Here is a 27,292-nt window from a genome sequence, read left to right as displayed (position 1 = left end):
GAAGCAGGTATTGTCTGCATGTTCATGATTTCTCTTTTCTCACAGTGTCAAGATGAACTCATGAAGGTTTGCTTAAGCAGCCATATGGTGGTATTAAAAAAAAAAAAAAAAAAAAAAAAACAAACTAAAACAAAACCCCCAGAAACTAAATTAGAAACTAAAACAACAACAAAACATCCCAAATACCTGATTCTCACCACTTCTGTCTAAAATTAATTTTCTCTGTGTTTTGTATTTCATTCTTCCTTCCATTCTGTGTCCTATATCCCTACCAGTCAGGGAGATAGCTAAAAGCAGAAGCACAGAAAAGAAACTGGTGGATAAATGATAACGTTGATGTGAGTTAAATGGTGAGTGGAGTGGGAAGATATGGAGAGCTGGAAAGTCTCCCAGGAACTGATCTGGAGCTCTGACACTGAGAATGGGACACCAGAATATAAATGGGAAGAGGACTTTCAGCATAACTGGAGCCAGAGCTTCTTTATTTAAGTAGAAGTACAGTTTAAGTTGAATATGACTAAGAAGAAGAAATTATATATCAGAGTTTATTTAAGGCTGGAGTCCAGGGAAAGAGACAGAAGATGGAGTTGGGATAGTGCTGATGAGAGATTGCACAGATGTGGCACCTGGAATTGATGGAAGCAACAACAAGAAATTGGGGGTGATTTTGGTGAAGCCATGGCAGCAAAAACTGAGGGAGCAGAGAATGAAGGCAGAAACTGTAGATCTGCCAACATCTGCTGTGCAAAAGAAAGATTTCTGATATATATTTATGTAATTATATTTAGCAGAATAAGCATGAAGTTTCAAAGGGGTGGAAAAGGCTGGATTACCTGAGATACCCCTGGTGCTTTTCACTGTAAAATGTGAGCTGGGCCAGGTGCTCACAGGAGCAGAGGTTGCTGCAGACTTCCAGGGAGGATTTCAGGCAAGGAGGAGGCAGCTGAGGGCTGTGGGTCAGAGCTGGGCTCGTGGTGTTGGGGGGCCTAAAATAAATTACCTTCATGGTCAGACATATTTTTGCAATTCCTATCAGCTGAACCTGATGAAAAGAACCATCCAGTGCTGCAGATGAGTGAGGAGGAAACAGTGATTCTCTTTAAATAACGGTGCAAACTCTGGAGAAACACGGAACAATCCTAGATTGAAGTTAGTTTCCTAAAATACATACAATTATAGAATGGTTTGGGTTGGGAGGGACCTTAAAGATCATCTCATTCCAAGCCTCTGCCATGGGCAAGGTCACCTTCCACTGTCCCATGTTGCTCCAAGCCCACTCCAGCCTGGCCTACGTCTCCAAATTCCATTTTGTCACACAGAAATCAGGTGTGCATGTCCAGTGTGGACTCCAGTTATGATCTGAGTCTCCTGTGACAAATTTGCCCATTTTTTGAGGAGTGTGTGGTAACACCAAGCACAGGAGAAGCTTCACTGCTGACAGATGGCCAGACAGATACCTCAAGGATGAGGTAGGCACAGTGTGCTGGGTGGCAGAGAGGTGAATTAAATGCTCTTTTCCAGCCCAACATTTCTGTAATCCAGGGTCCAAATACCCTGAGAAAATTCCTGGATTAAACAAAGACCTTAAATACCTCCACTGCTGAATTAAGTTCATCACAGCATGAAACTGTGCCTGCACATGGAGGGATGTTCTTAAGTCTCTACCCTTCTTTGGGATTTTTTTCTTTGTTTTTAAGAGAAAGAAAATTTTTTAAAAAGGTGCAGATGCTGGCACTGGCAGGAAGTCAGTGCATTAAAAAACATCCTGGTACAAGATGGTGAAGTATTTAAGGAACACTACACCTGTGTCATTAAAAAAAGCACCAGAGCAAGAAATCTGTGAACCAGTGCCAAAATCATGCAGAAATAGAGAAATTGCTGTGCTAATGAACAAGAGGCAAAAGCAAAGGACATATTGTAGCTACATCTCAGTTTGGGGCAATTTTATTTCCTCATTACATTGAAAAGCTCTTGAAATAATTTTGTGCTCAGTTTTTGTTAAACAGTGTTCTGCCAGTCTGGTTTGGTCAGTGTTTGTTAGCAGACAATTAAAATCTGAAGATATAGTATAAAAATTATAGATGAGTACAATAGGGATAATAACTTTGAAAACATTTCTTTTGAGCTTGTGTGGTCCAGGTGTTACAGACATGCAGTGATACAGGAAAATAAATTAACCATAAGTTTTCCAGGAAAATAAGGAAGCAAAATTGACAATTTACTCCTAATACACTGGACCCCAAAAATGCACCAAAAAAAAGAGAAAAGTTTTACAAAGGAGAGTAAACTGAATAGTTGGGCATTTTCCCAACAGTACAAGTGAGAAAGATTGCTTTGTTTCAGGACCACATGTGACAAAAATTCATTAAATGTGAGGAAAAAAAGGGATCTGACCTGGCTTGAGGGATAGGACCTGGAGGGGTTTAATCCAAATAAAGATTTGGTGGGTCTGCTCTGGTTCTCTTTCCAGTTTGCACAAATAACAAGGATTTCAGCTTTAAACACCCTGCCAAGGTAGATAAATTCACATTATCTGCTGGAAAACAAAAGGCATGTCTGAGAGAGGTTCTCCTTCTGTTGTAAGAATTTGTATCCTTTATGAGCAAATTAAAAAGTGCTCAGGGGTGTTCCTGTGCATTGGACTCTTTTTCCATTTCTAAGCACATTCCAGAGTGGATGGTTTTGGTGTGGGGCCCTCCCCCAGATGTTTTTCACTGTCTCTCCAAGCTGTCATCACTGTTAGACATGAATGCATCTGCTCCTGGATCAAACCCTAAAATCTGGATCCTTTTTCACTGGGCAGCTGAACACCAGACTGACCTTGGCCATCTTTGTGTAATCCTGGGGCAGAAACAGCAATTCCAGGATGGATTTGGCTTTGTTTGAAATGCCCTTTTTGGGATGGGAAGGCACAGCCCTAGAGATGGTTATACCTCTGTCCTGGGTGTTCTGGGAGCTGGGCTGGCAGCTCGTGTGTGCAGTGCATTTGTCTCTGTACATTCATGTGAGTCCACCCTTAATCTCTTCACAGGTAGCCAGGCTGTGATTTCCCATCCTCTTTATCCTAACCAAAAGGCAGTTGCTGCACACCACCCCCCAACACATCACCATCATCATCATCACCATCATCATCACTCCTGCTTAGGACAGGCCCACATCCCTGCAGGGTCAGTCAGAACAGGGAGTGGATGCAGCTGCAAACTCGCTGGTCAAGCAGAAAAATAGAGAGGTTGCTTTTAGAGAAATCTGCTCTACAGAGACCTCAGGCTGTGCTGGAGGAGATTGGGAAGCTGCAGCGTGACAGGGGGTGAAAATCTGAACAAAATCCTTGGGCACAGCCTGTGTTTAGGTCAGGCTGAAGGAATTGTTGTGTGGAGGCCCAAGGGGATAGCAAAGCACAAATTCCCTGGTTTTTAGGCCCAGCTATACATGTACCTCTAGAAAGGTTGAGGATTCCATCCTAGAGTCCATGTAGTGACCACTGGCATTCCCAGCAGCTATTCCTGCAATTCCCCAGTGGGGTGGACACCAATCCTTCTACAGCTGTAAATCTGTTCACCTGTATTAACTCCACTGTGGCTTAATCATGTTTAAGATCTGAAGATAGACCTGAGGCTCCATTCTTGCCTTGTGCATCACAAATGCAACAAAAGGAAACCCCTGAGCTCAGCAGAGTCCAGACAGAGTTTGGAGGGTTTGTATAGGAGGTAGGTCCTGTTACCAATACACACCACTCGCACCAAACACAGCTTCACAAGACATCACAGGGGGTTTTAAACAAAAAATGTGCTTCCCTGTGCCTGACACTGGTCCTAGAAAAGTCTGCAAGCCTCATTTCCAGAGGGGAAAGAAATGCTTTGCCCAGGTCTTCTGCATCTGCAAGTGGTGGGAAAGGGTTTGTGTGGGGAGCATCACCTCTGTTTTGAAATCAAGTGGTTCCAGGAAGTTTTGGGAGGCTCTTCAGTTGCATGGAGTCTGGTGTTGTACCAATCCCATCAGATACTGCTGGTCCTGGCTTGCCTCACTCTCCCCCTCCTCTGCCTTTGTGAGATGTTGAAGATGGGGTGGCTGAGTACAGAGAGAGAGAGAGAGAAAATCAAAGGGCTCTGCAACTTCCCCTCCTTTTCCTCCTCTGATCCACATCCTTGTCAAAGGAAAGTGTGAGAAATGTTGGATGGCATCCAGAGGGGTTCTGAACTTCCTCCTTCATGAGCAGGCTGGTTTGATCTCCTTTGAAATAACAGCTGATAGGGGCACCCAAAATGAGTCACTCAGGGGAGCTATTTAGATCCCCATTCCCTCCTGTTTGGTCTGTGGGATATGAGGAGTCAGGGGATGGGGAAAGAGACTTCAGCCATCCCTGCTGGTGTTCAGTGTTGCTCTTGAAATCTGCAGGAAGGCCTTGAGGTGTGTAGTGCTCATGTGCAGGTCTCCACCAGCCTTACAAACAGATCTCTGCAGGGTCAGGACCTGCCTTTTTGCTGGGAGATGCCTTGGAAAAGGGGTGAAAGAAAGTTCATACCCTCCAGCTATAACTCCTGGATCTTTTCCCTCTTAGTGATGCTGATCTGGAGATTATGAACTCATTTTGCAAGCAGTTTTGCCTCAAAAAAAAAAAAAAAAGAGAGAGAGAGAGCTGGAAATGTTCCCTCTGACCTTGAGAAAATGACAGTTTGATGACATTAGGAAAGCAGCATCTCAAATCCAGAAATATTTCCCTTTTCAGCTGGCCCTTGTTCAGTAAATTGCCATCTTTACTGTGTCATACATGCATCCATTTTCAGTCAGTGAAAGGCAAAAGCACAAATCCCATCACAGGCAGCTGTCCTCCATCCAGATCTTCTGCTGAGTGGGAGCAGGAACTCATTTCTTCCTCTCTACTTAACCACAATTGATTAAGGATGTTAAAGAGTTTATTACTTCCTAATATAATGGTTTCCTTATGTTGTATTATTCTCCAGAGTGGGCAGAGCTCCCCTGTGCCAGCAAAGTGGGGTGCAGCATTGCTGAACCCCAATTACTGGAGTTTCACTGTAGGAGAGGTTGCAGGTGGCCTCTTACAGAAAGCTGCATTTCATCCTTGGTTTCCAGAAACCTCACAGTATCCCTTCCACTGGGAAATTAAGCAGACACTCTCCATACCCAGTGCAGCTGTTTCTGGTGTTAAATTAAACTGCCGCTATTACAGTGAGCCGTGTTGGAGCTGAGCTCTGTTGTTGCTTAATTGTTTATGGCCATGGATGCCAGCCAAGCAGCAGTCCTGTAGTGGCAAACGCTGGAAATCTGACCTGGAAAACAGATGTTTGGGCCAAAGCCAACGTGGTTTCAGGAAAGACAGTGTGAGAAAAGAGAGAAAAGCAGGAAACCAGTTATCTGTCTGATTTATTGGGCAGGGTAAAGAAATCCACCCCAGAGCAGAGTGCTCACACAAGGCTGGTACAGCAGTAAACTCTGGTTTTAGCAAGCTTGAGCCAGCCTTTGCAAGGCTTAGGAGGGCAGCTGTTGGTTTATCAGTGCTGACTTCTGCTCTGCCAAACCCACGTGCTTTGCAGCTGGTGGAAAGTTCTCACCTGTTTGCTGGAGGCTGCAGAGCATCTCCTGCAATAAACTGGTTTATGTGAAGTCCCAGCACATGTCTCTCAGATTTGATACATTGAAGGGATCCAATGAAATTTTAATGGTTTGAGGAACCTGATCAGAACCAGATCTTGCAGTGAAGGTGCTTCATGTGAGCAGATCATCCCCAGGTATTCCCATTGGCTCTCAAAGGAGGGAGTTCTCACACTGGTGGTTCCAGATCAGGATCTGAGGGTGCCGATTTCCCTCTGTTCCTCTCTCAGGAGCCCAGGTGATTGCCTGACATGGCAGGTGCTGCAGACATCTGGGTCTTGGTGAGATCTATCCCCCTGTGTCTTCACAGAATCACAGGCTGCTTGAGCTTTAAAGTGACCTCTTTTTGTCCCCCTCCCCTGCCCAAGCAGGGACACCAGGAGCTGCCCTGGATCTTGGCCAGATGGCTTTTGAATATTTCAGGAGTGAAGATTCCATAACATCTCTGGGATACCTGATCAGGAGGTACTTGATTGCACAGAGCCAAATGAAATGTTGCTCTGGAGGGAGGCAGGGAATGTCCAGCATTTAAGATGAAGGAAAGTTTTAAATGTCACTGCTCAGGGAGCTGACCCTCAGACCTGAGCAGGTGCCTTGCAGCACATCCAAGCAGTGATTTTTGGAGCAGTGATAGGAGTATTTAGCAGGACAAGAGATTTCACAATTCCACCTATGTTGTGAATATATTGATTTATTTGAAGTGTGATGAATTGCAGCTCAAACATTTAGTCCTAATTTTATTTCTTTAGTGCCTGAGTCAATAGTGTCTCCACATTTTATTGCTGAGGAAACATCAAGAGAACTTCGGATTCTTGTAGCAGTACTCATGTTTTTAGATGCCCAACACACTGACTAATAATTCTGATTGCCACTCTGAGCTTTGAAAGGTGAATTTGGAAAGTCTTGGTAAGGGAATGCTTAACCCCGTGCACTTCCTTCTGCTTGTGGAACAACAGGTTCCTAAAGCCAGAGATGTAGGAGTTAAGATCTTAATTTGGAATAAGATCTTAATTTCCTCTTGCCCAGCAGTGACCAGAATTGGTGGAGTATGGTAGAGGCAAAGAGGACATTTCTGTTCACACACAGAGGTACAATTAAGATGTTTTGGCTGTTGGTTTTAGTCTTTGGCTATCTTTAGCTTTCCACACTGATGATACAGAATATACAGCTCCTTGGATTTCACTTCTGCTGCCAGAGACCCTTTGATTTGTTTTTTCTTTTGTCTTTAAACTTCATAGGCTTCTTGTTTTTTGAAACAAAGGAAATGTCTAAGTAATAATAAATGTCTGCATTGCACAGAGGTGGGAAAAAAATATACATATATTTCTTTCCACTTCTTAATTTGATAAGGTTTCTCTGCTTCTGACATTGAGGCAGAACCTTTAGCCTTTTCTTGCCATGGAGCACTCACAAACCACTCACTGTACTTCTCTGCAGTGCCACAGGTCTAGCTGTGCTTGAGGATCTATCTAAATGCAAGTGGCTCTCCAAAGCAGCTTCATCAGGCACTTGGCTAATGTGAAACTTCCTAGAGATACACAACAGACATGAGTCACAGGATATTTTCTCTTTCTCTGCCCCATCCTCTCTTCCCCAGACACCTGATGGTTTTCTTCTCTTTTGAGTGCAGTATCCAAGAGAGTCTGTGACTTTTTTGCTGTTTTCCTGAAAACTCAGCCTGATTGTTGGCTAACACAGCCAGGAGCTCAAATGGGAACGAGAGTCTTCAGATGCTGTTTATTGTATAAATTGGCCTGATGTAGAGTAGTAAATTTAGGGAAACCTTCTGGGAAGGCAAGTTCTTTCTCAGAGAACACGGACAGTTGGCTTCATGAGCCATCTGTGTCGGAAAATGTTGGAATGTGAGTGCTCAGTGCTTGTGAATACTTAGCCAGAAGATTTGGTGTTCCAGTCCCAGTGATAACTGCAGCAGTTTGTCTCTGTTTTATAACACAGGAGGAAGGAGAAGATCTCATCAGATCCAAGATACAAGTGGAATAACAAGCTGCAACCTGGCCATGTGCTGACAAAAAGTTGTTCTGGGTTTGTAGCAGCCCCAGACTTTTGTACGAGGGGCTGATGGAAACTCATCATTCCACACTGCTGGGGAAGAGAGAAGACACTCAAGCAAAGGGCTACATCTTGGTTCCTCAACTTCCCCTCTCTCCTTGATGGTCTTGCCTCCTGTGTCCTTGAACAGAGAGGCAAGTTTTGAAGTCAACCTGGCCAGAGGAGCAGATATTCCTTCAGCTGAGAAAAACCTTTCCATGCTGCCCACAAGAGTGATGAAAAGAAAAGCCCCTCTCAGAGACTGAACTTACCTGTCAGGAAAATACCATTTGCAGGTAAGAAAATGCTATTCCCAGCAAAAAACCCCTGGAACTTCTTCCATGTGGGGCTAGAGAAGCTTCCCTTCAGAAAGATCATTTTTATGTGTAAAATACAGAAGAGACTTGGCTGCATCCCACACCACAAGTCATTCATCCTTTTGCAGTTGTGCTTGAACAATGTGTCACTGTCAATATATTTGACAGATAACAGCTGGTGATAGCACTGGTGGCTTTTAACTCTGGTGGTCCAAGACAGACATCTGCAGCTGAGTTCAAAGTGCCTCTTGCTCCCCATTGACTGGAGGAGAAGCCAGGAATGACAAGCTCAGATGCTGAGACAAAAGTTGGGTGGTAAATCCCAGTTTGGGGCCCAGATGGTAAAATGATGGGCACTAGCTACAACAGTTAATAATTTCTGGTTTCACTAAATCTTCTTTCTGAAAGCTTTGAAAGATCTTGCAGAGAAAGTTTTGTAGTGTTTCAACCCAAAGGTTTTGTAATGTTTCCTGGCACCTTGACTGTATTTGTTTTCAGCTGCTTAAAATCAATCCTGAGGTGCTGTTTTTTCTGGGGAGGTATTTTGTTTCACTGTCTGTACAGTGTGGTTCATATGAGCTGAACTTTCTCTTTATAGCTTCACTTGTGAATACGGTTCAGCACCCAAGAATGCCTGAGCTCCTTTCCATGCCGTGTATAAATAGTGCACAGTTATTTCACAGTTTCACATTCCGCCTGCAGGCTTCCAACAGTATTCCCAAACCCTTCTCTAGTCCCATAGCATTCAGGTTCTTGATGTGACTCAACATCAATTACAGCAGAGGTTTATCCCAGGCCAAGCAAACTCTGATTTGTGACTCCTGTGCATTGTCATCCTCGTTCCTGGCGGTTGGCGTGAAGTCGGCAGTGCTCAGGGCTGCTCCTGTGGGTTTTCCCAGCCCTGTGATGAGTTCAGCTCCGTGGTTAAGCCGACAGCTGAGTTCCAGTACCTTGGGCACATCCAGCAGTGCTGGCTCAGTCTGTGGAAGGAAGTCAGAGAGGCTCCAGCTGGATGGATAACTAGCGGCCGGCGTCCCGCTGCCCGACGGAGATAAGGGGCTGGTCAAAACCAGGGGAATTTTTAGACTCTCTCCCAAGTGTCGCCTGTCTTTTGTTTGGCACAGGACTTGTCATGTCTCCCTTCCTGCGTATTGGTTTGTCCAACTATGACAGTGGCCCTTACCTGCCGTCCCAGGGGGAGGTGATTAACCCCTACTGCGCCGTGATGGTTAAAGAAGCCGTGGAGTCAGGTAAGAAGGGAGGGGTTAAGTGTGGATGGGGGCTTCTCTAAGTCATGTCTGTGCTTTTCTGTGTCATTTCCTCTGTGTAGATAACTAGAATGAACCATAAAATATGTTGGCTTGGAAGAGACCTCGATCATCCATGTCCCACCCCACTTTATAAAGATTTGTGAACCCCTTTGTGTGTCCCAGCACAGTGCAAGTTTGGGTTTGGCGTGGTCTGCAAGGCAATCTGATTTTAAGATGGTGGCAAACAAATGTGTATCTCCAATTTGAGGATATTATCAGCTGCATTACAAGCCCCAGCATGTGACAGAGCAGATGAGCCGAGCTGTACTTGGTTTCACCCTTCCATGACCAGTTGTTGGTTTGTCAGTGGGACTCCAGGCAGGTGAAATCTGAGTGTGCTAAAATATTCTGGCAGGGCCATCTTTGTTAATCACTTTTTGGGGGGAAACTGACAGACCCAGCCACTTCCATAATTTGAAAAAAAAAAATAGCTACTCAAACAGCCCAGTCTCTGCAGAATTAGTTAATTTATCCATGTCATTGCTGTGCTGTGCAAAAGATTTGAAAGTGAAACCTCCTGAGAAGCTGTTTGCTGAGTTTGAATCTATGGATTGTTGCACATTTATCCTGATTGAACAACACTGATGAATCCTCCTTTTGGAAAACATTTATTATATGTCTTATGCATGAAAATAATTCCAGTGAAAGGATGAAGAGTTCTCCAGTTGTGCTTTCAAGGATCACGAAGAGCAAGACCTTCAGTGTTAGGGAGTTACTCATATTGGCTGATATTTAGCTTAAATCTTTGATAAAGTTCTAATTTGACTGCTGTGATTCTTTGAAAAATAAAATCCCCTCAGAAATCCCTATTTATTGAGAATCCCCATGACTGTAATCCCCAGAGGATGTTAAAGTAGTTTTAAAAAATTAGAATTTTAAAATAGTACCGTAATTCACTGGGGTTCATTTTTTGTTTAAGATTCAGCATTTATCTCATTGAACTTTGTCTTGCCTTAAATGATACTTCAAATAATAATGGAAGATTTGGTGAATAGTAAATTCAAAAGGAAAGAAAATACTGCATGACAAGATATCCCTAAGATCTTACTTTTATCAGAAAATACATTCTATTTTAGCTCTGTGCAGAGCTTGGCTGTTTGCTTTGATGAGGCTTTTGAAAGCCATAACTCAAATTGAAATCTGTGTCAGTTCAAAAATTAATAAAATCAACCTTGTCAGAACAGCCCTATATTTATTTGTCTGACACAGAGCTGAAAGTGTTTTCTCGTATCCAACAAACACAAAAGTATTTTCTAAGGGATATAATTTTTGTGCTCCTCAGAGTCAATAACCATTATAGTAATTATATTTATTTTAATTATTACTGTAATAATTATAATTATTTCAATTATTATTATAATAAATCTTCTACCAACAAGAAATAAAAAATTCTGTTTGGGGGAACTTTTCTCCGTTAGTGAGGGCTGAGCATAGGAAAGTGACTTTCTGCCACTAGGAGATTTCTGTTTGCTGGGATGTAATTTCATCTGGTGATGGCTCACATCATGGTGTGACAGACAGAGGCACTTATCTCATCAGTAAACCTCCTGGGGCTGATTCACCTCACACTCCCCTATTAGAGTGGGCTGAAGCACCTGTGGGAGGTGTTAACCTGCTGGAGGGTGTTTAAATGTGTGGATGGACAATTTTACCTTAGGGGGACTGAGGAAAGTGAGGCCGCCACAGAATCCATCCACCCTTTAATTCCCTGATACTGATGTGTGAGTAATCCCAGCCTGAGGAGCACATCCATGATGAGTGTGGTGAATCACACCCGGAAAAGCTCCCCCTGACCAGACAGACCACTCAGAGGTCTCTGTCTGACGTGCAGGGAGATGAGCCTGACTCCAAATGCCAGGAATGCTCTCCGTGACCATCCCAAGGAGCTGTCATGCTCTAACAGGCTTCAAGAAGGCAAAAGGTCTCCAGACAAACATTAACTAAATATATTTGGTAGAATCATGGAATCATTAAGATTGGGAAAGACCTCCAATAACGTCAAGTCCAGCTGTTAATCCAACGCTGCCAGTTCCACCACTAAACTGTGTCTTATCCCTGCTTCATACTTATTTTTCTTTTGGTCATAATTTACTCTCCAGTTCCTTGGTTTGACAAAGCAATTGCTACTCAGTTGTAATTGGATGAAATTTTTTTTTTTTAATTTTTAAAAATATATATGTCACTGATATACAAATTTTGGCTAAAATTTTGGCATGACCAAGGAGTAGGAGTGGACCAGCTGCACAGCTGGTGGGAGATGCAAATCACCCTGGCCTTGTGCACTGACACTTGGCCCTGAAGAAGTTTTTCAGGGCAGAAATGCTGAGCAGGGCAGGACATGCCTACATGTTCAAGGCCAAGGAACAACCTGGTCTAGTGGAAGTTATCCCTGCCTACAGCAGGGGGATGGAACTGGATGGTTTTTAAGGTCCCTTCCAACCTAAACCATTCTGTGGTTCTATGTTTAGCACTGGCAAAGTGTGGGGCTTTTTGGTTTTGTTTTTGTTTGGTTGGTTGACTTTGTTTTTGCAAACAGAACAGTGGTAGATGATAAATGTATTTCCAAAAACAGGGAGTTTGACTTTGGGTTCTTGCCAAAGGCTGTCCATTGTCAACCAGCCATAATGAAAAGGTCATTGGTCCCCAGGGATCTGGGGGTGATGAACATCCTCTGTGGACACAGGGATGTCACAGCAAGACCACAGTGAAGAATTTCAGAAGTTCTGGATAGATCTTGGGCAGCCTTGTAAATTTTTCTACTTGCTTATTTTGTAAAAAGGACCTTGTCACATTATAATACAATCTGAAAAAAAAAACCCAACCAAAAAAAAACCATTAAAAACAAACCACACCTCCATACAGTTGGAGGTGTTACAGCAATTTATAACTGATGACAAAATATTTCAGAAATTATATGTGCCTCTGAGATATAAAAAGAGTCTGCCCTTTAAAAGTGGCTTCTGCCTTCACAAGCCACCTGGCTGGGTGCCATTTTGCCACCTGCCTTGGTGACATTTGCTTCATGAATGCTCCTGCTCTGTGTTTGAACACAGCAAAGCCTCCAGGAAAAGCACTCCCAGCCACGATGGAAGCTGCTCCCTGGGAAAGACAGTTGCAATTTCGTTTTCAGGAACCTGGGGTTGGATTAATCCCTGGCAGAATTCCACAGCCGTCAGCAGGGATGCACCAGGGTGAATGTCTGATCCCATATATTGGGCAGTTCATTCACATTCCAGGGCTTGTTTGTTTAAGCCTGGTGTCCTGGAGTGTGACACAAATGAAAGCACTTGTTTTGCAAGTGCTGTGTTCCACATCTGTGGCTTTTTCACTGATGCAGCAAAGAAATGATGGTCCTTTGCTGAGATTTCTGTTTTCCAGGATGCTGGAAAGTTTATGTCTCATTTTTGTCTCTGATTTTTTGTGAACTAGTCCTCTCATTTAGGGAAAAATTTTCTTCAGCATGTGTTACCTTCCAGCTGCATGTTCTTTTCCATCTGGAATTATTGAAAATAGCAGCAGGGTCTTTAGACAGGTGTCACAGATCTGCTGCTTTTTTCTCTTTCTCCTTCAGCTTCAGCATTTGTTGGCTTGAACATTTGCAGAGGGTAACTGTGATATAGAATTTACCTTGAGTAAGCATCCAGGACTTTTATAGGGCTGTATGAAGTAAAACTGGCTCTGTGAGATAGATCTGGCTGAGACTCTTTTCAGAGAGACCCAGCTGGAGAAAAACCTCTGCAAACCTCAGAGACACCCATTTTTTTTACCCATCACCATATTAAGATGCTGTGAAGGAAGAGGAATTAAAGCATTAGGAAAGTTTGCTTTGTTGAAAACTCTACATCCCTGCAGGATAGTTACAGGTCTGCATGACAGTTCATGTTTTAACATCCCTTAGTTAGCTACTGGGCTGGACATTAATCCCAAAGTGCACCCAGATTTTTAGGGGTTTTAAGCAAACCTGTCTCATTTTGCAGTGCCTTGGGACAAGTGATAAACAAGGTAATTGTCTGGGATGAGATTCACCTGATTAGAAGTGGTGTTTATGGTGTTGGGGTCAGCATTAGACATCTCCTGAACAGAACTGGTGGGGTCTAGGGTGGAAATTACCTTTTTTAGGGTAGATGTCTGTATTTGGTCTCAAAAAGCATCCTCACTGCATGGATTTGTGTTCTCCCTCTCAACAGAGAATGGCCAAGTGTATGTGCAGAAGAAGCCCACCATGTACCCACCCTGGAACAGCACTTTTGATGCCCACATCAACAATGGCCGGGTCATGCACATCGTGGTCAAGGACAAAAGTGCTGAAATGGTCTCAGAGACCACAGTGGAGCTGAAGGTGCTGGCAGAGAGGTGCAAAAAGAGCAATGGGAAGACAGAGATATGGGTGAGCATCACTCTCTTCTCCTGCAGGATGGGCTGGGGAGCTGCTGCAGGGTAAGGGGATGTGTCCTTGTGTCCATACTGGGCTGTGGCTGTCACCAGCAGCACAGTGGGGACTGCCTGGAATAATGTTTTGAGACTACTTGGGTGTGACTTGAGGGAGAGACTTGTCAGAAGAGAAGAGTTTGGTACTTTTATTTTAGTTGAAATCTGCCCTGTGCTAGTGAAGATTCTGCTTCAGGTGAGCTGTGCCCACGTATTAATCTTTGCTGAGGAAACCCACTGGGAACAAGTGTTATTATGACTGGCTGAACATGAGTTATTTTATGTTCTCTGGGGAAACAGCTTTAAAAATTTTATCTGATATCAAGTAGCTGATTCACAGCTGCCTGAATTTAGAGTTAAGTCAGAGCAACTCCTTAAAAATCACTGAAGTTATGGTGGTGTAAATTTGAACAGTCTTCACAAGAATGATAAGGTAAGGTTGTGTTCCCTGCTAGTCCAAACAAGAAAGATCCTGGCAGAAATCTTTAAAATGCAGTATCCAGCTTATACATAGTCCAGTGGATTCAGATTTCCAAAGGCACTTATGGATGATGAGTCTGGCAGGTGGGAATTGCCAAGTCCAGAGGGGAACCCCCAAAAATTCTTGAATTACACAGAATCACACAGAATGACTAGATAGGAAGAGACCTCCAGGATCATTGAGTCCAACCCAGCCCCAACACCTCAACTAGACCATGGCACCACAATAATAAGCTTGTAGCATCCCTCAGGTTGACTGTAAAGAAGTTAGACTTGCAGAACTGAGTGCCTGAAAGATTTCAGCATCACCTGTCTGAAGCTGGCTGGGTTTTTTGAACTGCTCCCACCTTCCCCTTGCAGGATCCATTGGGAACAAGTTTTCTCTGTGGATAGTGGTGGTCCTAATTTGGTGTCTAAAAAGCTGCCTACATTTCTGTGGTTTAATCACATTCATCTCTCCTATCATGCTGCTCTGAGTGTTTGATATGAGGTGACCAACCCTCCTCTCTCTGTAGTTGCTCCTACCCTACCTTGCTGCCTCACATGGGTATGAGCAACCTGAAAATTGGCATTCATTGCTGTTCATCAGTTCCCACTGGGAAAAGGAGATCGCTTGAAAGTCATCTGAAAAGATTTTTCCTTCTCTGAATGACTGTTTAATGGACTTTTTTCCCTGTTTTTTACTTATCTCAACCAGCTAGAACTGAAGCCTCAAGGGCGAATGCTGATGAATGCAAGATACTTCCTGGAAATAAGTGGCAAGTGATTCTGTTTGTTAATTTATAGCTGTGATTTCTGGGCTGTGGGGCAGACACGGTGTCTTCACTAAAAGCAGTGCCTATGTTATTACTGACTGATCCATAACAACAAACATAACTGCTTGAAACAAAAACTCCAGAAAAGTAATTTTTATTGTGTGGTGACTGTTCTTCTGTGATTTGCAAGGCAGATTTTTTGGCTGGTTTACCACTAAATGGCAGACATTCCCATTCTGCTAAACAAGACAGAACAGATACATAAGGAGGCAGCTCCCTCTGAAATAATTCTGCTTTATGTACTACAAGAAATTAATGGAAGGGCATGGAGCTGGGGAAGGGACTGAAGCACCAGGAGGGGCTGAGGGAGCTGGGAAGGGGCTCAGCCTGGAGAAAAAGAGGCTCAGGGGGGACCTTGTGGTTCTGCACAGCTCCCTGATGGGAGGGGACAGACAGGGAGTTGGGCTGTGCTTCCAGGGAACAGGGACAGGAGGAGAGGGAATGGCCTCAGGATGGCTGTTAGGGAAAATTTCTCCTAGAAAGGGCTGCATTCTGCTTTGTTGAAAGAAATGGGTTTAATTCAAATGCTTGGTCTTTTTCTCCCCTCTTTGTTGCCAAAATTATCATATCTTCAGGTGTAGGGTGAAGCTGTGAGGTGCAGATACCTGGAAGGCTCTTCCATTTGTAGAAACAGAGAAGCACTGAAAGCAGCCATGGCCATGCTGATATTTTCTTAACCATCCCTACCTTTAATGTAGACTGGACTGCTGTTCGTGTGTTAAAAGGTGTTAGGGAGGCCGAAGCACAGAAAATGCAAGTTGTGCTTCTATAACAAATATCAAGATCAGCATCAGATCACACAGGGGGCCAATTCCCACGGGTTACCTGTGTAACTCACTGTGCACAGGAGTGAAACTAAACAGAGATTGATTTTCGGTGTGAATTTCAGATTTGTAGGCACAAGCACATATAGAAGTGCACGTCAAGTCAGAATTGGTTTGTTTGCTGTCCCAAAAAGCTTAAATAACTGTGAATTACAGCAAGGACACAGCAAACAGCAAGGCAAGTGTTGGCATGGAAAAATAACAAGGAGAATATCCTGGGACATAAATATCTGCTTACTGACACGTATATTGACACAGAAAGGATTCTGTTAAATACCCATAAATATATATACACGTGTGTTTGTGTCCATATATCAGTAATTAATAATTTTTATGTAATTTCATCCTTTTTAGGGTGTGATTCTTCAGTGTTGTACAAAGTCAGAGTTTTATGTTTAAATTACCTCTCCTTGGGAATTTTTTGTTCTAGGTTTCAAGAGCAGTGTTATGAATAGTCAAGACATCTCAGTGTCCCAAGTCTAAAGTCATTTTACTGTAGGAATGGTAGATAAAACCCATCCAAATGAGACTTTTGTGGGTTTCATAAAATGGTATTTCTTTGAGTATTCGTTACCATGAGTGAATCATCAGCTTCAGTCACATAGTATTTGGGCAACTGCATTTTCTGAAGGCACCTGATCAGGACAGGGTGCACTTAAATCTCTTTCCTCCCCTCCCAGATGCAAAGGACCTGGCTGACTGTGAGACTGAAGGCTTCTTCTCCTTGCACCAGCGCAGGGGAGCCATCAAACAGGCCAAAATCCACAACGTCAAGTGCCACGAGTTCACAGCCACCTTCTTTCCACAGCCCACCTTCTGCTCTGTGTGCCACGAGTTTGTATGGTAAATGGAAAAGGATCTGTGCTTCTTCTCCTTTTAACCCCAGGAACCAGTTCTGGTGTCCGTGTGGCACTTGGGAGCGTGGTTTAGTGTTGGATGTGGCAGATCTGGGTTAGTGGTTGGAATGGATGATTTTAAAGGTCCTTTCCAACCTAAAAGATTCCATGATTCCCTGTTAAATATCTGTGCTCCTCCTGCAAGACCCTTGGCATCTTACTTGTACAGCTATTGCATCACTTTAAGGATGTGGTTTGCAGTTGTAATTCCAACTGTGAAAAATTCCCCACACTTTGTAATTTATTTTTTACAAATATTTTTGGGTTTGGCAAAATGCACAGGCATTTCTTGTCAGTCCAGTTTGCTGTTTGGATATCATGAAATTCAGGATGTGAATGTATGCTGAAAAGGCTGTGAAAACCATAGAGAATCACTCCACCATTAGATTAAATGAGGATAATGAAATTGAATATCTCTACAAAGAGTGATAAAAAGCAAAACTATTTCGTTCTCCTTCTTTGATAATTATTGCTCTCCTTTCTTCCACTGAGGCTTTCAGACAACTCAGGATTAACCACTGCTCTGTTCATTTCAGGGGTCTGAATAAACAAGGCTATCAATGCAGACGTAAGAAACTTTTTTTGTTTTCTTATTGTCATTATTTACTTAATCTTTTCTGAAGGAATTTATTTATTAACACCATGACACCTTTGCTGTTGCAGAATGTAACGCTGCCATTCATAAGAAGTGCATTGATAAAGTAATAGCCAAGTGTACAGGATCAGCAGTCAATAGCAGAGAAACCATGGTAGGTTGTATTACTATTATTATTATTATTGTTGTTGCTGTTATTTTATTTTATTTTGTTATCATGATTTCCTTTAAAAAAACTTCAGTGTCATTCAGTCTCTCCTACACCACTACAAAGCAACTTCTGATGAAGCAAAAGGACCTACTGAGCTAAGGACTCTGTGATCTGATCTGTGCCCTTTGCTTTTTATGTTCCCAGTGATTTCATTACCTCCTACTTAAGATTTACTCAAATGCAGCTGCAGAATCAGAATAAGCAGTTGCTGAATCAGAACTGACATTTTTCTAATGCATAAAGTGTAACTCAGAGGGAAGTCACGGACATGAGGTGGGGATTTACTGGAGAAAACTCTTCACTATCCAGTGTCAGGCTGGACATCAGGCTGAATTTTCAGATTTGTGCTTGAACAAATCTGTGCTTGGTTATCTGAAACAGTCAGTGGGAGATCTGATATCTCTGCTGTTATTTACTTTGTTTTTCTCATGTCAGTTTATTCTAAAATTTTCTTTTTGGTAGGCAAAACGAGATCTTAAACTCCTGGTAGGACTATTCCCTTTACCTTGTGTCCTACAACTTCTGTTTCCTCTCAGTACCACCCTGGCTCCTGTTCTCCTTCTACAATTTTTATAGATCAGATTGTTCTCCCTTCTCTTCTGACATCTCCAGGGTAGATGTAACCAACTTTGTCATCACCTTTCGTACTAAAAGAATTACAACAGGCTCTTCCAAGGAGTGATTCATGACAACAAATGTAGACATCCATTGCAGAATGAGGTGAATAATGTTTAAAAGCACCAGTGTTTTCCCACTGAGCATTAGGGGAGCCTGGGTATGTAAATGAGGCACAAGCAGTCCTTTGGTCAAGGCCAGGGATGAAATGACCCAATTCCCTCTGAATTGCAGTCACTGTATATCAAAATTTGGGTTTGTGTGCCTGATAAGCAATTTCTGCTTGGCACCATATCCATACCCAAGGATAAGAGGGCAGTAGACAAACCAATTTCCATGGTACACCTTTGGTTTTCCACACGGAACCGAGGTGGAAATGAGGAGTGAGTTTTCAGCCTGGCTTTTGTCTTGCAGTTCCACAAGGAGAGGTTCAAGATCGACATGCCCCACCGCTTCAAAGTGTACAACTACAAGAGCCCCACCTTCTGTGAGCACTGTGGCACCCTCCTCTGGGGCCTGGCACGGCAGGGGCTGAAGTGTGACGGTGAGTCCCTGGCCAAGCTGGCACCAGCTGAGCATGGGAGGGATCATTGTCTTTGGAGGGTGGCAGTCTGAAAATCCAAATCTCATTTATCGCCCTTCTCTGCAAAAGCAGAATGAGGTAGCACCCAGGAGGGAGAAGGAGTGGTCCACAGGACTGTCCTTCAGGGAGGATTGTTCTTCAAGAATGAGAACTGTCCATGTGCTGAGAGATATTTGGTCCAGCAGGATGATGAGTTTCTTCTCAAAGAGACAAAGAGCATCACAGTGGCACTGTTCATCTTCCCAAATCACCCCCAGTATGAACTTGCAAGCTCTGTCTCTACTATCAGACCCAAGACATTTCACTGTCTTCATAATTCCAAACCAATGGGAGGATTCTCTTCTGTGATTACACTTTATCTCTGAGAAAATGGCTTGTAGTTTTAGTAGCCTGTACCTGCAGAGGCTGATGGATGTGGAAATGCAACCTCTGGCCAGAAGAAAATACAAAAATAGTCTCCATAGGGAACCAAAAAACTACCTGAGTGCCATCTCTAGAACTCTTTGGGTGGCTGATATCTGTCTCTGGCCAGCAGCAGCACTTGCTCCTGCCCAACCCTTCACAGCCTTCATTGTCCTGACACCTTGTGTTCTCTCTTTCAGAGTGTGGCATGAATGTCCACCACAAGTGCCAGGCAAAAGTAGCAAATCTTTGTGGAGTGAACCAGAAACTGATGGCTGAAGCTCTGGCAATGATAGAGAGCACTCAGCAGGTAAATAGTTGAAGCATATTTTTTAGATGCTCTTCTACATTTTGGCTTTTGTGAGTCACACTGAAGAAGTCACAGTGTTGTTCATAAGCTTGGCATGTGATTTTGTGTCACCATCACATTTTCTGGAAAAATCCCTTGCCCAGGATTTCTCTCCTGGGAAGCTGAGAAGCCTCAGAGAAAAAAGAAACCAATATTATCTCATTTGCTTCTCCTGTGTTTTTCTGCTTTGGAATGTGGTAGGTGATTGTTTCATTGGTTTCATGTTAATTGTTTTTACTTATTGGACAATTGCAGCCAAGTTGTGTCAAGGCTCTGGAAAGAGTCACAAGTTTTTCAGTAGTATCTTTTAGCCTTCTGTCTGTATCCTTTCTGTATTCATTAGTATAGTTTAGTATAGTTTAGTATAGTATTCTTTAATATAATATAGATCATAAAATAATAAATTAGCCTTCTAAGAACATGGAGTTGGATTCATCATTCCTTCATTCGTCTGAGAACCCTGCAAATTCAAGAATTTTGGCTCAAAAATTTGCTGGTTTCTGTGTCCCAGGCTCGCTGCCAACGTGATAGTGAACAGATCTCCAGGGATGGACCTCTGGAAATCGGCTTCCCTGTTCCTGTGAAGGATGTGACACCACTTCAGGCCTTACCAGGATCAGGGAAAAAAGGTAATTCCTCCTGGTCATACAGGGCAGAGCTTTGTTGTTGTTTGGTTGGTACATGGTGAGTTGGAGGTGATGCAAGTGGGGAATTTATTGCCAAGCTCTAGACAGGATATTTGGAATCCTTCTGATCACCATGGCCAATTTTGTTTCTGATTTCATATTTTTGGGTGGAGGTTGACTTCTGGTAGCTTTGAAAACCCCTGATGGACCTCACTTCACTCACTAGCAGCTGATCTAGGTGTCACAGCCCTCTATGGTACAAGAACAGATGTTTAGGAGGGCAAATGAGACTGTGCCCTTTGGACCCCAAGGAGAAATAAATGATGTCCCCATCTGTGTTTATTTGTGTTCTGTTCTACAAGTAGAACTGGCTGTGCTGATGTGACACAGTAAAGCCTCAGGTGGTTTCACATCTGTTTCCCATGTGGGTCAGTTTGTCTGCTGAGTAGTGTTCAGCATTTTAGACCAGTTACAGCAACGGGATAAATCCAATGAGGGACAAAATCTCTTAGTAGTTCTTACAAATCCAGGTTAGTGGAGTACTGAAAAAACTCAGAGCAATTCCACTCCAGGCTGGTTGATCTGGAATGCTTCACATCCAGAGCAGCAGCACAGTATGAAAATGTCATCCCACCTTTTCATCTAGCTTTGCCCAGGGTTTTGAAAAGACCTTGAAAAAATGAAACCACATCATAATGGCAAACAGCAAGAAGGACTGGAGAAGACAGGTGGCCAGAAATTAAGGATTTGGTGCCACAGAACAGAAAGACAGATGAAGGAGTTTGTAAAGTGGTTTGTAAATTTTAAAAAAGCTACTGAAGAAGATGCAGTTTCCACTGGAGTGAAGATTCCTCTGGAGAGAAAGCAGTGTGGGAGCAGAGCCAATCTACTCAGAGATGGCCACCACACTTGCATTTGTCTAAAATACCCTTTTAAATCTCTGAGCAGAATACCCATGAGTGTTCTGGGGATTTTCTGCTCCTGTCCAGGGGTTTATTTGAGTGCTTTGATGTCTGTTGCAGAGCCACAAGGGATCTCCTGGGAGACTCCAGTGGAGGGCACAGTGAAGGGAGAGTCTCTCATAGAATCAGACTTGGGAGAACAATCCCAGGAACAGCAGGAGCACCAAGTGCAGTTAAAACTGACCATTGAAGATTTTGTCCTGCACAAGATGCTGGGGAAGGGCAGTTTTGGCAAGGTAAGCATTGGGACTGGGACACCACTGTGTGCATTTGCATGTTGCTTTGTGTGGCACAATAACATCTGGATTGAAGGGACACTTAGGGAAAAAATGGAATCATTTAGGTTGTAAAAGACCTCCAAGGTTTTTGCATCCAACTGCTAACCCAGCACTGCCACGTCCACCACTAACTCTGTCCCCAAGTGCCACATCCACATTTTTTTGGAACACTTTCAGGGATGGTGACTCCACCACTTTCTTGGGCAACCCCTTCCAATGCCTGACCAGTGAAGAAATTTTTTATAATATCCCATCTCAACCTCCCCTGGAACAACTTGAGGCCATTTCCTCTTGTCCTGCCCCTGTTCTCTGGGAGCAGAGCCTGACCCCCACCTGGCTGTCCCCTCCTGTCAGGAATTGTGCAGAGCCATAAGATCCCCCCTGAGCCTCCTTTTCTCCAGGCTGAGCCCCTTTCCAGCTCCCTCAGCCCCTGCTGCTGCTCCAGACCCTTCCCCTGCTCTGTTCCCTTCTCTGGACACACCCCAGCACCTCTGTGTCTTTCTTGTAGTGATGGACCCAAAACTGAACCCAGGATTTGAGGTGTAGCCTCACCAGTGCCCAGAACAGGTCACTGCCCTGGTCCTGCTGTCACACAGTGGCTGATAATCTCCAAGTCTTCAAAGAATCCTTGCTCTGGCATGGCTGGATCCTGAACTCCATCTTCTCCTTGCCTTGTCCTTCTGCCTGTCCCATTAGTTGCTCTCTCATGACTGCCCATGGCAGGACAGGAATGCCCCAGGCAGGGTTTCAACTCCCTCTTCTGTGCAGGTTGATGGATCCAGGATATGCCCAGAGAGCTGGTGGAAAAGGTCTCTGTGCTCTCCCTCTTCACAGGGAGGTGGAAGCCTGAGCTGAGAAGCTGAGTGTGGATCAGCTCTGCTCTCCAGAGCAGCAGGTCTCAGCTGGGAGCAGCAACTGCTCTTTCCAGCTCTGATCTGTGCTGGAGCCCAAAGCAAATTTTGCAGCAGCCAGGAATTTGTGCTTTTGAAACAAGAACCACCTGTTTTCAGTGGCTTCTTTAATCCTGCTGAATTGTGGATTGTTCTTCCCTATTGCAGATATCCCCTGAGAGGGGACTCATGTTACTCAGTGCCAGCACAAAGCTGAGAGAAGCAATTTCAGAGGGACTCCCTATGGCATTTTCACAGCCAATAAGGAGAAAGAGTATGGATCACATTGCCCACATCCCACATCTTTCCTAGGGGGAAATTGTGCCTTGACAAAGAGCTCCTTCTTGCCTGCTAAATGATCTGGAGCAATTGCTGCATCCAGTTCTTCCACTGGTGAAATAATTCCTGTGTCCACCTTTTTATACTAGAAAGTAATAGAATCATAGAATGGTTTGGGTTGAAAGGGACATTAAAGACCATCCATTTCCAACTCAATGGACAGGGAAATTTTCCACCAGAAAGTGTTGTGTCTACTTGTCATGTCCACAGTTTGCATGGGAACCAGAGCTGAGGCATCTCACAGCTAAACCAGAGTACCCCAATCCAACATTCCAGACTAACCTGAAATCAAGAGCATGGATATAATAGAAACATTTTTATTGGAAGGAAAGGATCTCTGGAGGTCTTCTTATCTAAACCATTCCTCAAAACAGGTCTCATGAGATGAGGTTGCTCAGGTGTTCATCTATTCAAGTCCTGAATGCCTCCACTGAAGCACATTCTGTGCCTTGTTTTAGCCCTCATGCTGACATGGACTCTCCAAGCCTGCAAGCTTCTGCATCTCTTTGAAGTGCACGTTGTGGGTGTGGAGAGGATGGGCCATTTTGTGCCTTTCTGCAACAAAAACTCACCCACGAGTTTCCTGTGCTGGTGTCACTCCTGGTGCCCTCATTTGCTTGGAGAGAGATTCACTTCCCCATAGTGGGGACAGGGTGTACACATCTCTGTGCCTGAGGGGTCCCTCCACCTCTGGGTGATCCTGGGAGGTTGAGGGGCAGATCCATGAGGATATCCCCCACCACCACTTCTGTATGTAGTCTGGCATTGCCTGCCTGCTCCTTGGAAGCCACAGCTTCAAAATGCAGCACATTCATTCCCCAGCTTCCCCAGGACAGCAGTGCCCAGCACAAACGTGAGGGTAAAAAGGGTGCCTGCAGCATCAGCACTGTGAGCATTTCTGGTCATTCACTGCAGAGACAGAGGGAGGCTCTACCCTCTGTCTGGTGCTACAAAGTGAAATGCAGCAGTAGCCAAAAGGGTAAATAAAACTTTTGTCAGGGCTAAAACATGTCTGAGCTTACTCAGTAAATAGTGTCTGGCAGAGAACTTCAAAGACCTCTTTGATGAATCTTACACATTTATTCAGTCTATAGAAACAGGGTCAGCAGGCTGTTAGTGTGAAGATCAGGACTGTCACTGCCTTCCAGGAGAGACTTCTTTGCTCTGAGCTCTCTAGAAAACCCTTCTCTGCTGCTCTGGGTTTCATTTTCCCTGCCTATAAAAACAGACAGAGGTTGTAACTACTCTGGGAGGTGTTTTCCCATTCCCAGAGAAGAATTCTTGCAAAAGCATGGAGGACCCAGCCTGCTCAGACCTGAAAACTGAGGAAGGAAAGACATCTGATATAAAATCAGTCCAACTACTGGTGGACATAATTTTCCACCTGCTGAAGATCTGGTGCAGGGTATTTGCATTTCAAATGCTGACAAAGCAATATTCTGTGTTTTATTATTTGAAGTCAGAAAACAGGAAATGTATCTCAGGAGCATTTGCATGAGGATGGTTTCTGTTATCAGAGGTGCTTGGCTCTCTGGCATGTCCTGTCCATCCAGGCATGTAGGACCCTGGTCCTGTAATTGCCAAGAACTTCACCTCCTTCTCCAGGGCTCAACTTCATAAAAGTGTTCTGGGTGTGGGGAGCAAACTCAAAGTCTTTAATGGCAGAATGGGGACTTAAGCATCAAGGTTTTTGAGGTGTATCCCAGTGAATTCCCGGGAGCTCAGCTCCAACCCTCACATGGCTGTTGTGATAGGAGATAATCCCTCTTTCTGAGCAGCTGTTTTCATTTTAGGTGTTCCTGGCCGAGCTGAAGAGCACAGACCAGTATTTTGCTGTGAAAGCCCTGAAGAAGGACGTGGTGCTGATGGATGATGACGTTGAGTGTACGATGGTGGAGAAGAGAGTCCTCTCCTTGGCTTGGGAGCACCCATTCCTCACTCATGTCTTCTGCACGTTCCAGACCAAGGTAAGACAAGGATCTGCCGCCCCCTTCCACAGGCTGAGAATGCTTTACTGAAATACAGATGCTTGGTGAAGGGCTTCAGCCTGCTGGGGCCCGCTTGGGACATGAAGTGGTGTTCAGGGAAGGGATCTTCAGATTAAGCACTGGGGAAATGGCTCCAAAAATTTAATCTACTTTCCCCACATCAGTCTGGGGATGGAATGGTGTATTTGAGGATTATGGCATCCCAGACTCATTGAAATAAAATCTGCTGTTAAAATCTGCATCCTGGTACCCTGGGCCAAGGATGTGCCAAGGCCACACCCAAGCCAGGGTAAGGATGTGCCCACACTGACATGTTACCTGAACCTTTTGGCCCATGGAGCATTGTGCTGCAGCTGGCCTGGATCAAAGCCAACTCAAGAAACCCTGGTTCTGGAGGATAAACGTGCTATGATTCACTTCTTTGCCCCAGTTACTGTTAAATGGCATCAGGCACTGGTGGTGCTGCAGTTCAGAGCACCTCCTGAAATCTTGCTTTTGACTCCAACCCAAAACTGAAGTGACATTTAAGTAATACACATATTTTCATGGTCCTACATGCCAACAACTGCTCAGCTTCCCAGAGCCGCAACCAATAGCCTTAACACCAAAGCACACACAAGGCATAGAAAGAAACAATGGAAGTTTGAGAGTTTGTCTTCTCTGTCCAACCCACTCAAACCATTCCTGAGAGATGGTTGATATCTCTTAGCTCTAAATCAGAGCAGCATTGCCTCATGGCTGCTTGTTCAGGGTTTTGTTTGGATGCTCCCAGTCCCTGCTCAGCTCCAGGGTCTGGTGGCACAAGGCACTGCTCAGTGTAAGGTTAGGACCTGCTCTGTGGGAGGTTCTGCAGGGCCAGGAGAAACAAACACAACCTCTGTGGTACATCCCAATCATCTGTGGGATGTGGCACCTGTTTAAAGACAGGTTAGATTTATAACAGGCAACGTCTGGGAACTGCTGGAGGTGATGTGACACTGAGCCCAGGCATTCATGTTTAACCCCTTTGGGACTGACAGTGGGGATAATGTCTCCTGGGAATGGATCCTTGCCTGGCAAGGAAAGGAATTAATTCCCTACTTGAGGAGGGCTGGTTTTCAGAGGAAAATATAAATGCCACAACTCCAAAAGCAAAGATCGAGATTTAATTGAAGAGATAAAACATTCACAACATTCACAGCTCTGTGAGGGAGCTTTTGCTCCAGGGATTGCTCCTGCATCTCCAGAGGGATGCTGACTGAAGCCAGCAGCAGAGCCATGTTGTCTGTGCTCCAGCCTGGTCTGGGAGCTGTAGGTCAGGTTCAGGATGGTACAGCAAGGCCAGTCTGGAGCACTGGCTTCAGGCAGTGCAGGCATGCAAGCATCCCCTTCCCTCACGAGACCAAAAGAGGAGAGACAAAATGGAGTCATGTCAGGATCCAGGTGGGATTTACTGACTGTTTAAGGGGAAAAGCTGAAGGATGGAAAAGCAATAAGTGCCTGAAAAATTCATGAGTGCCAGGCTTGAAAAGCCAGATGATTTTTTTCCTACACTTCAGGGCAGTGGCGCAGAATTTCTCTGCTGTCATGGAGAAAGAATTCCCATCCATCTCATCCCAAGCCATCACTGCCACTTTAAAGCCATCTTCCCACCTTGGCTCCGCAGAGAGAGGAGCTGGGATGGGGCTGCCACAGCCAAAGCTGCTCTGGGCTCTGATTGATTTCCAGCTCCTGCTTTTTCTCCCCTGACCTTTGGAAGCCAGCAGTGATCACTCAGTGCAGGAAAGTCACCCGGAGCTGGGAGCTGTGACAACCTTGGATGGTCTTCCAGGGATAAAGGCACTGTGGTTGGCAGAATGTCTTTTATGGCAATCATTTTAGGATGGTTTGGGTTGGAAAGGACCTTAAAAATCACATATTTCCAATGACCCTGCCATGGGTAGAAACCACAGGACCGCTGTATAGAGTCCTTCCATGGATTTTAATATTGAAAATATGACTTTTTTTGTTTCTTGAAATTTCACTGGGTAGATAAGTAGTTTCAAACTGAAACATATGTGCCAATGGCTTTCTGAATCCCTCATTCTTTGGCTTACCTGAGCTGATCCACGTGCTGAGTGTCTCTGCAAGGACACTAAAAACAGGAATATTCCTGCACCAAAACAAGGACCTCAATAGTTCACATGTCTCCAGAGGGTGAAAAAAACCTTTAATCTGCTGACAGCTCTCTGAGCTCTGGGATGAGTTTCTTCCTCACCTCCACCCAGGTAATGAGTGACTGCTCAATTATATAAATCAATTATATTAAAAAATAGCTCTTCAGACATGTTTTAGATGGCACCAGGCACTTAATGCCCCTCTCTGTTTCAGTGGAGTCTGAATGATCAATGCTTTCAAAACTCAGAATACTTTTCTTGTTTTATTGCATGAGAATAAATGCAAGCCCACAGTGTTTAGGTTTGTTGGTTTTTTTTTGGTTTTTTTTTTGTCCCATCTCTTTTTGAATTTTTCTGGTTTATTTTACTGCAGTCATCTTTGTATCCAGATATTCAGCTGACATAATTACATACTCTGAATTTTAACAATAAGCTCAAAGAGCTATTTTGCTATTCTGCTGTATTAGATTTAAAGGGATGCTGTTATGTTAAAGAGGAGAAAAATATGTTTATAATTCTGTGAAATCCCAAAATCAGTGATGCCAAAAGAGTAACTAGCATCCCAGAGCTTATGTTTTATTCTTTTTTGC

At 44.1% G+C, this 27,292-nt stretch overlaps 1 protein-coding gene across 1 annotated transcript in view; it reads left to right on the top strand.

Annotated features, from left to right (window-relative positions):
• Positions 1-27,292, top strand: part of PRKCQ (protein kinase C theta) — a 51,996-nt gene that overhangs the window by 8,358 nt on the left and 16,346 nt on the right. Inside the window, exons 2-13 of the mRNA XM_064421711.1 lie at positions 7,567-7,955; positions 9,101-9,226; positions 13,474-13,673; positions 14,892-14,952; positions 16,514-16,676; positions 17,266-17,297; positions 17,393-17,478; positions 18,565-18,694; positions 19,336-19,445; positions 19,996-20,113; positions 21,133-21,308; positions 24,373-24,546. Of these exons, the coding sequence (XP_064277781.1) occupies positions 9,109-9,226; positions 13,474-13,673; positions 14,892-14,952; positions 16,514-16,676; positions 17,266-17,297; positions 17,393-17,478; positions 18,565-18,694; positions 19,336-19,445; positions 19,996-20,113; positions 21,133-21,308; positions 24,373-24,546 (1,368 nt within the window). The 5' untranslated portion in view covers positions 7,567-7,955; positions 9,101-9,108. The remainder of the gene's footprint in view (positions 1-7,566; positions 7,956-9,100; positions 9,227-13,473; positions 13,674-14,891; positions 14,953-16,513; positions 16,677-17,265; positions 17,298-17,392; positions 17,479-18,564; positions 18,695-19,335; positions 19,446-19,995; positions 20,114-21,132; positions 21,309-24,372; positions 24,547-27,292) is intronic.

The sequence above is a fragment of the Passer domesticus genome, chromosome 5 (genome assembly GCF_036417665.1).
Source record: "Passer domesticus isolate bPasDom1 chromosome 5, bPasDom1.hap1, whole genome shotgun sequence".
Lineage (NCBI taxonomy): Eukaryota > Metazoa > Chordata > Aves > Passeriformes > Passeridae > Passer > Passer domesticus.
The sequence above is the reverse complement of the archived record's forward strand: the minus strand, read 5'-3'. Positions and strand labels throughout refer to the sequence as shown.